The sequence below is a fragment of the Patella vulgata genome, chromosome 3 (assembly GCF_932274485.2).
Source record: "Patella vulgata chromosome 3, xgPatVulg1.2, whole genome shotgun sequence".
In the NCBI taxonomy this organism is placed as follows: Eukaryota; Metazoa; Mollusca; class Gastropoda; family Patellidae; genus Patella; species Patella vulgata.
Genome location: NC_065881.2, coordinates 27,897,850 through 27,910,231, shown reverse-complemented (window position 1 = coordinate 27,910,231; position 12,382 = coordinate 27,897,850). Strand labels below are relative to the sequence as shown.

Here is a 12,382-nt window from a genome sequence, read left to right as displayed (position 1 = left end):
CAATTATATTGCTATATATATAAAAAGTCAGTTGTACTAAAATTATGACTTTTCTGTCATAATGGTAAAATAACGTGAACAAGTATCCCCTAAGATTTTTTTTCTTTTTAAATAGAACACAAATATTGTCCCTGACGTTGGCAGCAGTGTTCAAAGTAAATATAAATATCTTTTAAAAAGAAATATCGCCCCTAATGATGGTCACTTCATCGCTATCATCATTTGACATTTCTGCCCTTCTTTGGATATATCACAGGAATTGTCGCCTTCTTTGCTTCATTGCGTCGAAAATAAAAATATATAGTTGCAATCTTCGACAATGTAATATTCCTCTATGTAGCTTGTATTACATATTAAAAGTTTTATATCAATTTAGCTTTCCAAAGTCAAGAATTATTAGCCGTAAGTTTTGTGGTATCGACCGTGTGAATGCATGTCCAAGATGGCGGCCGGGACGCTTGATCTCAGCTCGAGTATATACATATTCGTCACATCGTAACTTCAAAAAAAATTAATAAATAGTTGATTTCTTCGACATTATCATATTCCACGATATGCCTGGCGGTAAATCATAAAAAATCTGATTCCATTTCACTCTCCATATCATAAAATTATTAGCCGTAAGTGACAACATGAAAATATTGGAATAATGCCAAAGTCATTGACACGGTGTGAATTTTCACCTATGACCTTAAATACCGGAAGATCCTTTGTTGAAACATGGTTTCTTTTATTCGATAATTAGAAAATATAACATTCCTTTTCATTGGGCGTTTTATTTTTATTACTCAATCAGCATTAACTTAAGAAATAAAAACAATAGAAGTAATTATCAGAAAATCATTAGAATTTGTTTGGTTTTTTATAAAGTTCTGACCCATGCTAAAGTTTAGTATACAAAACTTTTAACATCATGGATTTAGCTGTTTAAGTCATAAAAAATCATTGAAAATCAATAAACTTGTTCATCTCAAGACCTGTGTATCAATCTGAAGTCAATCGGATGATAACTTTAGCCTCTAGAGCGTCACAAGATTTTTCAAAGTGATCAAGGGCCATAACTCTGGCAGTAAATATCGGAAATCACTGAAAATCAATAGGCTTCTTCATCGCATGAATTTAAACATTATGTATAAATTTTGAAGTCAATCGGATATTAACTTTAGCCTCTAGAGCATCCACAAGCAATTGTAGACGACAGATTAACGGACTGGGGTGACAGTAATATATGTCCACATTTCCATGTGGGCGTATAAAAAATGTATGGTAACTTACCCATCTGGATTGATCACACAGTAAATTAACAAATACACTGGCTAATTCTAACCGCCGAACTTCTGGAGCACATGCACATGATACAGTCATAAAACATTCTGCACATGCTTTTCTTGCTCCCCACACCCCATCTTCACACAAGTAATAAAATTTTGGTAGCTGAAATGTATTCGATATTTTTAATACTTTTCTTAAACACAGGGGCATAACCCAGTACAATAATTTACTTATAAGGAGCAGTAGCCACCTGGAAAACTTATTAAAATATTCATGGGTGCCCAGCTTAAACACAAGTATCACACCTCAATACAAGAAAATAACTTTCTAACTTTGACTGGCATTGACAACTCATCCTTCAATTAACTTTGGTGCAAGCCATACATATAACACCAAGCAATTTTCAGTGTCCTTCAACCAGGTTTTATAATCCATTAAAAGATAGGTTAACAGGCTTTTTTGTTTTACTAATGCATATGTGACCCTCATGGAATAATGAGTTGCAATGAGGAAATTTTGAAAATTGAGTTATTGTTATTTTCGCTTCCTTCAAATCATTACCTTCAATTTGATGTATAGTTTGTTTGAATCAGGCAAAGATAGGTTGCCAGACAATAAAACATAAGCCCACAGCAGCTATGTCGTTCGAGCAGTCAACAAGAGTTGTCGCATATTTCTTCTATTGTTGGTAATGAAACATTCATAATAGTAATACACTAAATAATAATAATAATACATTCTTAATATAGCGCATTCTACAAACATAAATATCACTAAAAATGCATGGCAAAGTCTCAACGCGCTTTACAGAGACATGGGTTATAAAAATATATGATTTTTAAATTCAACGATGATATGGTGTTCATATAATAACTTCTAGTAAATAACCAGCGGCTGCCAGGCTGGATACGCCCACATTCTCGAGAGATGGATAGAGAACAAGATAAAACGAAAGTGATTTTTCCTACAATCAAAGGCCATAATTCAGGAAATTACAATTCGATATGCGCGAATATCGCAAGGAACCAAGATCTTTGGGTTATAAACTTCTTTTTAAGTTTCAACAAAATCGGATAAAAAGTGTGACCTCTATAGGGTCCACAACCTTGATATACCATATTCTTACGCTATTTGAGAACGAAGTGCGGCCATTTTGTCTGTCAGTATTGGGCCGATTTTCACGAAATACGAACTCAGTCGTCCTTAGTGGAACGGTGATATAATAATACGTTTTTTTAAATTGGATAAAAATTATGACCTCTATAGGGTCCACAAGCTAAAAATGCGATTTTTCATACAATTCAGGAAGTTACGGTACGATATGCGCGAATATCGAAAGGAACCGAGATCTTTGGGTTATAAACTTACATTTCAAGTTTCAACAAAATTGGATAAAAATTGTGACCTCTATAGGGTCCACAACCTTGATATACCATATTTTTACGCTATTTGAGAACGAATGGCGGCCATTTTGTCTATCAATTTTGGGCTGATTTTCACGAACTACGAACTCAGTCGTCCTTAGGGTGTAACGGTGATATAATAATAAGGTTTTTTAAATCGGATAAAAATTATGACCTCTATAGGGTCCACAAGCTAAAAACGCGATTTTTCGTACAATCAGGGGCCATAATTCAGGAAGTTATAGTCGGATATGCGCGAATATCGAATAGAACCGAGACCTTTGGGTCATAAACGTACATTTCAAGTTTCAACAAAATAGGATTAAAATTGTGACCTCTATAGGGTCTACAACCTTGATATACCATATTTTTACGCTATTTGAGAATGATGGGCGGACATTTTGTCTATCAATTTTGGGCTGAATTTCATTAAGGTGTAACGGTGATATAATAATACGATTTTTTAAATCTGATAAAAATTATGACCTCTATAGTGTCCACAAGCTAAAAACGCGATTTTTCGTACAATCAGGGGCCATAATTCAGGAAGTTATAGTCCGATATGAGGTTATATCGAGAGGAACCGAGATCTTTGGGTTATAAACTTATATTTCAAGTTTAAACAAATTTGGATTAAAATTGTGACCTCTATAGGGTCCACAACCTTGATATACCATATTTTTACGCTATATGAGAACAAGGGGCGGCCATTTTGTCTGATAGTTTTGGGCCGATTTTCACGAAATTCGAACTCAGCCGTCCTTAGGGTTTAACGGTGATATAATAATATGGTTTTTCAAATCAGATAAAAATTATGACCTCATTGGGTCCACAAGCTAAAAACGCGATTTTTCGTACAATCAGGGGCCATAATTCAGGAAGTTACGTTCCGATATGCGCGAATATCGAAAGGTACCAAGATCTTTGGGTTATAAGCAAACAACTGTTCACAAACAATTGTGGACGGACGGACGGACAGGGGCGACGACAACATACGTCCACATGAAAATGTGGGCGTATAAAAACTAAAAAAAAAATAACAAGACAGGATTTTATCTAAGGAAGGAGTTACATATGAGTCCGGTGCCTTTTAAGGTAAAAAAAAATACTAAAGTAGAACTTGATCGGGTGTGCACTCCCAATCATCGAACAATTGCTTCAACGAGCACCAAAATATCTTCTCCCCCCCCCTCACCGGAACGATTTTTAAGTAATTTAACCCCTACTAAACACGCACCTGTGCAACGGTCACTCCTCTAACGCGGCCAGCGGTCACTATTTTACTAATAAATTCAACAAAACATCGCCCATTCAACGGCCATTGTTGAATGATACCATCTTGTTGAACTTTCTTGGTAACACTCCCGCTAATCCCGTGAGTAGTAGTCAATTAACTGGACCCCCACTGATCAGGTAAAAAGAAATGTAAAAATAACAATCAACCCGGGATTATCTGTTTATTAATCTTTTGTTTTATTAAACAACTAACCTGATCATTGTTTTCACGCGTAATGACACATTATTTGATACTGATTGAATAAAATGAAAGTACCGAGTTTTGTCAAGATCATCTAGTATCTCTTTTCCATTGCCACTTTGTTGTTAAACAGACGTTTTAGTGCCCCCTATAATATTACATACAGAGTTACACCCCCTGTAAATCGGTGATAAAATCAGCGATGTTTTTTTGTTCATGTGCTTTTTTGATAAAATAAAATGAATTCATCAATTTTCTTCACAAAAATGGATAAATATTAGCGAATGCATCACAATGGTAGAAAGTAGTATCGAAGGTTGGTACAAAATGACAGAAGTAGATTCAGCGACGGTCAAATTTATCAATGCAAGTATTGATGCTCGCTCCCAATGCACCCAAGCGTAATTAATTTATGTCAGCACAAAAAGCTGCGAGATTTTATTAAGTGGTCACGTAATCGCTAAAATAGTTGGGGTGGGGAAATACTCATTTTGAAACACTTTTAGACGCTATGATTCAGTATGGTGAAAGTAAAAGAAATATTGGGAGGCCAGAGATCCAGTATTACTAAAAAAAACATGTATTCGCGACTACTTTGCATTCACAACTAGATAAAAAGTACATGTATTGTTATTGTTATACTACATGAATAAAGAAACATATGCAATCTATATCTTTATTTTTTGTGGTAGGGGTTGGGGCAATATTGGATACCTCTAGTCAAAGAGCACCTCCATTAAGAAAGCATTTTTAAATTTAACTTGAGTGCTTGCTTAATACAAGTTCTTCTGTATGTTAATTTTGTTAAACTAAAATTAAACTTTGATGTGATTTTTTTCCCCCCGATTTGATTTTTTTGGAAGAAAATGCAATTTCAAATTACTAGATCTCAAAAAGTTACTAATTTTTTTTACTTGAAATTTGCAACAGTTATAGATTAAAGTCTTTTGAATGAGATAACAGAGTTTTTGTATTTACTGCTTTTATTTTTGTAAATAATTCAATTTTTAGTTCATGTTTCGTTAAAAAAAAATCACACAATTATATAAATGCTTATAAATTAATAAAAATACAGTGGATTCCAAATGTCTCTCTCTCATTTCCTAGCTTTATACATTTTTTCTTGATTCGTTGGTAACCATGGCAACCAATGTCCGATTTGAGATTTGATGAAAAAAATCAGTTAACTAAATGGTCTTTATAGTATATACAAAATTTCAACCCAAAATAAAATTTAAAAAAAAAACACGTTTGCCCCTCATTCCCCCTTCAGAGCAGCAACTCATGAAGTTATCAGAAAACCATTAGAATTTGTTAGGTTTATATAAATTCTGACCCATGCTAAGATTTTGTATACAAAACTTTTAATATTACGATTTAGCTGTTCAAGTCATAAAAATTCATTGAAAATCAATATACTTGTTCGTTTCAAGATCTTAAACTCTGTATATCGATCTGAAATCAATCGGATGATAACTTTAGCCTCTAGAGCGTCCACAAGATTTTTCAAAGTGATCAAGGGCCATACCTCTGGCAGTAACAAGCCAACAGTAAGGCTGATGTCCCCCGCCGAAATCCCCAAATAAATAGATGACACATATTAATTAATCGCACATCTATTTTTTTCCAAAGTATCAAGCAATCAAACTGATTATCAACTATACACTAAGTTTCATCACTATCAGATAGAATCAAAGTTATCTTGTCCCAAAGCAGGAAATTGCTTATCGCTGCTTAGCTTGAGCTCGATATGTTAATCATTGAACTCAGTCAAGATGAACATCTACATCAAGTTTAAACATTCTACCGCAATTAGAAGAGTTGTTATGTTCCAAAGTCTTCACCTCTATAGGGTCCACAAGCTAAAAAGGCGATTTTTTGTACAATCAGGGGCCACAATTCAGGAAGTTACGGTCCAATATGCGCAAAAATCGAAAGGAACTGAGATCTTTGGGTTATAAACTTACATTTCAAGTTTCATCAAAATAGGCTTAAAATTGTGACCTCTATATGGTCCACAACCATGATATACCATATTTTTAAGCTATTTAAGAACGAACAGCGGCGATTTTGTCTGTCAGTTTTGGGCCGATTTTCACGAAATTCGAACTCGGCCATTCTTAGGGTGTAAAGGTTATATAATAATACGTTTTTTTTAAATTGGATAAAAAATATGACTTCTATAGGGTCCACAAGCTAAAAACGTGATTTTTCATACAATCAGGGGCCATAATTCAGGAAGTTACAGTTCAATATGCGCGAAATTCGTAAGGAACCGAGATCTTTGGGTTATAAACTTACATTTCAAGTTTCAACAAAGTCGGATAAAAATTGTGACCTCTATAGGGTCTACAACATTGATATACCATATTTTTACGCTATTTGAGAAGGAACGGCGGCAATTTTGTCTGTCAATTTTGGGCCGATTTTCCCGAAATTCTAACTCATCCATCCTTAGGGTGTAACGGTGATATATTAATACGTTTTTTTAAATCGAATAAAAATTATGACCTCTATAGGGTCCACAAGCTAAAAACGAGATTTAACGTACAATCAGGGGCCATAAATCAGGAAGTTACGGTCCGATATTTGCGAATATCGAAAGGAACCGAGATTTTTGGGTTATAAACTTACATTTCAAGTTTCAACAAAGTCGGATAAAAATTGTGACCTCTATAGGGTCCACAACCTTGATATACCATATTTTTACGCTATTTGAGAAGGAACGGCGGCCATTTTGTCTGTCAATTTTGGGCCGATTTTCTCGAAATTCTAACTCATCCATCCTTAGGGTGTAACGGTGATATAATAATACGTTTTTTTAAATCAGATCAAAAATTACGACCTCTATAGGGTCCACAAGCTAAAAACGTGATTTTTCGTATAATCATGGGCCATAATTCAGAAAGTTACAGTCCGATATGCGCGAATATCGAAAGGAACCAAGATCTTTGAGTTATAAACTAACATTTCAAGTTTCAACAAAATCGGATAAAAATTGTGACCTCTATAGGGTCCACAAGCTAAAAACGTGATTTTTCGTACAAACAGGGGCCATAATCCATGAAGTTTCGATCCGATACATGCCAATATCGAAAGAAGCCGAGATTTTTTGGCGATAAACCTATATTTCAAGTTTCGTCAAAATCGGATAAGAATTGTGACCTGTAGAGTGTCCACAAACGAATTGTGGACGGACAGGGCCGACGACAATATACGTCCACATGAAAATGTGGGCGTATAAAAATGGGAGTGGCTCTGCCCCTATGGGTTGGGCATGCACCACAAACAATAGGGTTGTTCCTTAGGGCATAAGGAATAAATATGCAAAGTTTCAAGACGATAAAGTAAGAAATGTGACCTATGACAAACAAAGATAAACAAATTTCAAGTTTCATCAAAATTGTGGCCTCTGGAGGGTCTACAACCTTGACATTACATACTTTTACACTATTTGTGTACAAGGAGCGGCAGTTTTGGTTCGATTTTCAAGAAATATCAAAAGGAACCAAGATCTTTAGGTTTTAAACATGCATTTCAAGTTTCTTCAAAATTGGATAAAAATTACGACCTCAAGTGTGTCCACAATCTAAAAACGTGATTTTTCGTACAAGGACGGACGTTCAGACGGACGACAATATATGTCCTCATGTAAATGTGGATGTATAAAAATATGCAAAAGTCATAATATAAGGGATATACATCTGCAATTTTACAGTTGTGGTCGCATTCCTATTCAAGGTATGCACAGTTTTTCACAACAGGGACTAAAGCTAGATTTTTACTCAATATTTGCATAGCCCTCTTATGGGTATGAAGTGGTTAGCTCAGGAAGGATTAAATACTCACCTTATGGTTATTATTAACCATTTATAGGAATACTAAGTTACCGTGAATAGTAACCACAATTAACTTATTCTACTTGATTTGAGGATATTCTAACACAGAATCCAGTTCGACAATACTCAGATCAGTTCTACACACTATGCATCTTACAGTGAGAGCACTCACAAAGTGCAACAAAGGGAAACAAGGGCCATAACTCCAGAAGAAATTAATGCTTTGCCATCTAACTATGTTAACACATCAATTTCAAAACAATCAGATGATAAATGTAGTCTGTATAGTGTTCACAAGAAACACAATCGGACTGACGGCCATATAAAAAGCTTCTGGAATATTCATTGGGAATGAACAAAATAACCATGTGGTGCTTACCAAAAACTTTTCTGAGTTATCTGAACCAACAACAGAGCAGAGTTCACCAAAATTAGTTGCACATACCTATAAATAATGTTAACTGGTTATAAAATGTGATATTTCGTTCTACATATTCTAAATCTTGGGAAGCAATGAAATGGGGTTTAACGTCCTACTGTTCTGCTCCAAACTGGGCTAATGAAGATGGGCATGCGGCATACAGTGGGTTATGAATGAAATTTTGCCTGGACAGCAGCACTTCGGTCTACTCTTATATCGAATTCCAACTGTCAAGGGATCTTTTGCATGCACACCAATGTGTACACAGGACCTTGGTTTTTCGTTCCATCCAAACGACTAGACAGCTGTCCTTGTCAGGCCCTCTGTCCTGCATCACTGACAATGGGGACCACGGCGGAAAATCTGGATAAACTTTCTCTGCCAATGCAGGGATCGAACACCCGACCTCCAGGCTAGTGAGCAAGCATCTTACCCACTTTGCCACCGTGATCCCCTCTTGGGAAGCAACTTAATTGTTTCATCTGCATAAAATGTGTGCAACAGCTAGAATTCATGCAATGATTGGAATCCTACAGCACAATCATTTTTTTTATATAGTTTTATTGAGCAATAAAATAATAAACAAGCGGTGGCCATGCAAGATACGCCCACATTTTTAAAGAGATTGACAGAACAAGCTAAAACAAAATAAAATGATATTAAACCGGTTACCATGAAATTGCGTTAGCGGTAATTTTGAAATACCTAAGGAATTTAAATATAACTTCAAGGGAAAATAACCCGACTTTTCGTCTCCACCCTGAGGCTGCGGTTAATTGTTTCCCCATGACCCGCCCACATGTCTGTTTTCATCCGTAATAATTACGCACTTCAATAATTATTTGGTAAAATTTAGTGAGGTCAAAAATTTGTCCTGTAAAACTGTATTTGTTTGCCTTTAAATATGAACAAAGAATTGACACATTAAAATCCAAAATGAAAGTAGTCATCTCGCGAGACACGTGAAATTAAGAGATTTAAACGTGCCGAATCTAATACGTGGGGTTTATGTTTTTAAATAAATAAATAAACACGCTAAGAAATGGTGACGACTATGTCGATTGGAATAAGGTTAGTTAATTGTTTTAGTAAAGTAACTCAAAATGAAAGTGGTCACCTCGCGAGACACGTGAAATTAAGAGATTTAAACGTGCCGAATCAAATATGCCTGATGCGAGAGAAAAGATTCTATTTTAATGGCATATTGTCAGATTTATGATCATATTTTGAGTGGGGTTTATGTTTTTAAATAAATAAATAAACATGCTAAGAAATGTTGACGACTATGTCGATTGGAATAAGGTTAGTTAATTGTTTTAGACGATAGTGCGTGCTACAGTCGAATGCGATTATTTAGCTGCAGTTGGGTGTCCCTCGCTAGTTTTTCAGCGACGTTTACTACGAAATAAATTTCGGGATGTCATATTTTTCCTTTCGTATATAAATCGAAACGGAGTATGAGATGAAAGTTGTCTTTGCTGAAAAATGTATCGAAATATGACCCGAAAAATACGGTAATTTAGGGGGAATTTGAAACAGGTACCGATCGACAGTAGTCATCACACTTTCATTCTATGGTATTATGATGTCATGTAATTTTGTAAGAATATTATTGACATAAATTTTAATACCGTACGGGAATTAAGCATGAAAAATAACGAGGTGAAGATATTTTTTTATTACGTATACATTTGAATATTTTGTTGACACGTGATTCTTAATTGTGGTTTGAAAACGTCTGCTTAAATAACGATAAGAGTTATGCCCCTTTATTTTCGGGAAAAAAATGTCCGACAAGAAAAATTTTGAAATCCCATCACTGGTCTACATAGTATGTATTGCGCATACTCTTCCGATATGAATATGCCGTCACCGTTTGACATGACTTGTTGAATGTCTAGCCTCGTTCTTCGAGTCCCTTGTTAGAATGGGCCTGAACGCATTATGGTACACGATTCGTGTACCAATGGTAAAATGTTTATTTTGTCTTAAATATTGGATATCAGAAGCCCGTCTTTTCCTGGTAAGATCACAACATTAATGTTGATTAAAATTGACAAATAATTTGTGTTTTCAATGTCGAAGATTTTGGATGATATTGAGTTAGAGACTTAGCTACTTCAACTATGGATTTTTTTCTTGTTTATATTGCCTTTTTTTTTTCATCTTGGTCCTAGCAGATGTTTTCTATTATATTTTTATATTTGTGTAATTTGTCATACATGTTATTTGTATAACAGTAGCATAGAAAATATTGAATGTGCAAGATCTAATTTTTCAAGATGTGTTTTCATCATATATATAAGTTATCTACATGTAACTTTCTTGGAGATTCAGTTTGGAATACTTGTTTAATGGGTTGTTGAATTTGATTTCGATATATTTTGTGTACAGTATTTTGGGAGCTTGATAATGAAATTTTATGGGAGAAAACTGCTTACTTTTTTTGGCCTGAATTAAACAGCTGTATCATTGCTGTGGAATGGGTGTAGGGGAGCAGGGAGCCCATTTGGGGTTTTTTTTGGTTTTTTATAGTTTCTGAATCTGATGTGAATGTTTTTTTGTGTTGTTCTCATTTTCACTTTCCAATGTGAAGGTTCTTTTTCTTGAAATTTTATTTTATCTTAATGTTATGCAACCTAACCTAATTAGAGATAGGTAATTTAATACCGTGTGTTTCTTCTTTTTAGTTTTCCATTTAAAATTTCTGCAATTTTGTGGTTGTGTAACTTTGAAGTAATGGATGGAGATTTTTGAAGTAGACAAGATTTGAAGCTCTGTAGTCGTTTTAGCCGTCCTTGCAGATTATTCTTGTTGGGAGTGAAGTGTTTTTTCGCAATGAAATAATATAAACATTCTTCGCGTGCTCAACACAGGACTATTCCTTGTATCTACAGTTATATAAATTGTTTAATTGAAAGCATTTGTTTGTTATTGGTAAGAAATCCAACACCACTGAAATTATCAGTGATCAGATAAACAACTTAAATGAAGAGTTTTACATGTAATGTTAGCAGAAGTGCCCCCAAGGCCCAGTCAATATTATCAGGAGAATGTGTGCTAATTTATATTCTAATCATCCTGGGACACAGAAGTTACCCCCCACCCCTTTCATATCAACATTACACAAAGAAAGTGTTCTAATTTAGATTCTAATCATCCTGGGACATATCTCCCTTCCACCCCTCTCAGTTTTTATTACATTATTAATAACTACCAGGGTTGGAAAACTGAAAACCAAGATAGCATGGATTAAGCTTACTCATCGACTGGAGGAAATGCTGATCCTGGGTCATGTTATCTCCTTTTCACCACCAATTGCGAATTTAAAGCCAGTGTTGGAAAAGACAATTTTTGATTAGCTACTTTGATGAAGAAGGGTGATTCAAAATTTTATATCAAAATAATCAATAACGTACAAAAATGATTGAACCAGCGGCTGCCAGGCAGGATACGTCCACATTTTCGAGAGATGGATAGAGAACAAGCTAACAAGAAAGTGATTTTTCCTACAATCAAGGGCCATAATTCAGGAAATTACAATTCGATATGCGCAAATATAGAAAGGAACCGAGATCTTTATGTTATAAACTTACACTTCAAGTTTCAAGAAAATCGGATAAAAATTGTGACCTCTATAGGGTCCACAACCTTGATATACCATATTTTTACGGGATTTGAGAACGAAAGGCAGCCATTTCGTCTGTCAATTTTGGGCCGATTTTCACGAAATTCGAACTCAGTCGTCCTTAGAGTGTAACGGTGATATAATAATAAGTTTTTTAAATCGGTTAAAAATTATGACCTCTATAGGGTCCACAAGCTAAAAACTCGATTTTTCATACAATCAGGGGGCATAATTCAGGAAGTAACGGTCCGATATGCGTGAATATTGAAAGGATCCGAGATCTTTGGGTTATAAACTTACATTTCAAGTTTCACCAAAATCGGATAAAAATTGTGACCTCTA

The 12,382-nt window shown here is 35.0% G+C and overlaps 1 protein-coding gene across 10 annotated transcripts in view; it reads right to left on the bottom strand.

The window, feature by feature from the left end:
• Positions 1–12,382, bottom strand: part of LOC126816919 (serine/threonine-protein phosphatase 4 regulatory subunit 1-like) — a 383,736-nt gene that overhangs the window by 178,147 nt on the left and 193,207 nt on the right. For all 10 annotated transcript variants that reach the window (XM_056099411.1, XM_056099412.1, XM_056099416.1 and 7 more), the window contains exons 9-10: positions 8,371–8,436; positions 1,276–1,434 (exon numbers count right to left, since the gene is read on the bottom strand). In XM_056099411.1, coding sequence (XP_055955386.1) covers positions 1,276–1,434; positions 8,371–8,436 — 225 coding nt within the window. The remainder of the gene's footprint in view (positions 1–1,275; positions 1,435–8,370; positions 8,437–12,382) is intronic.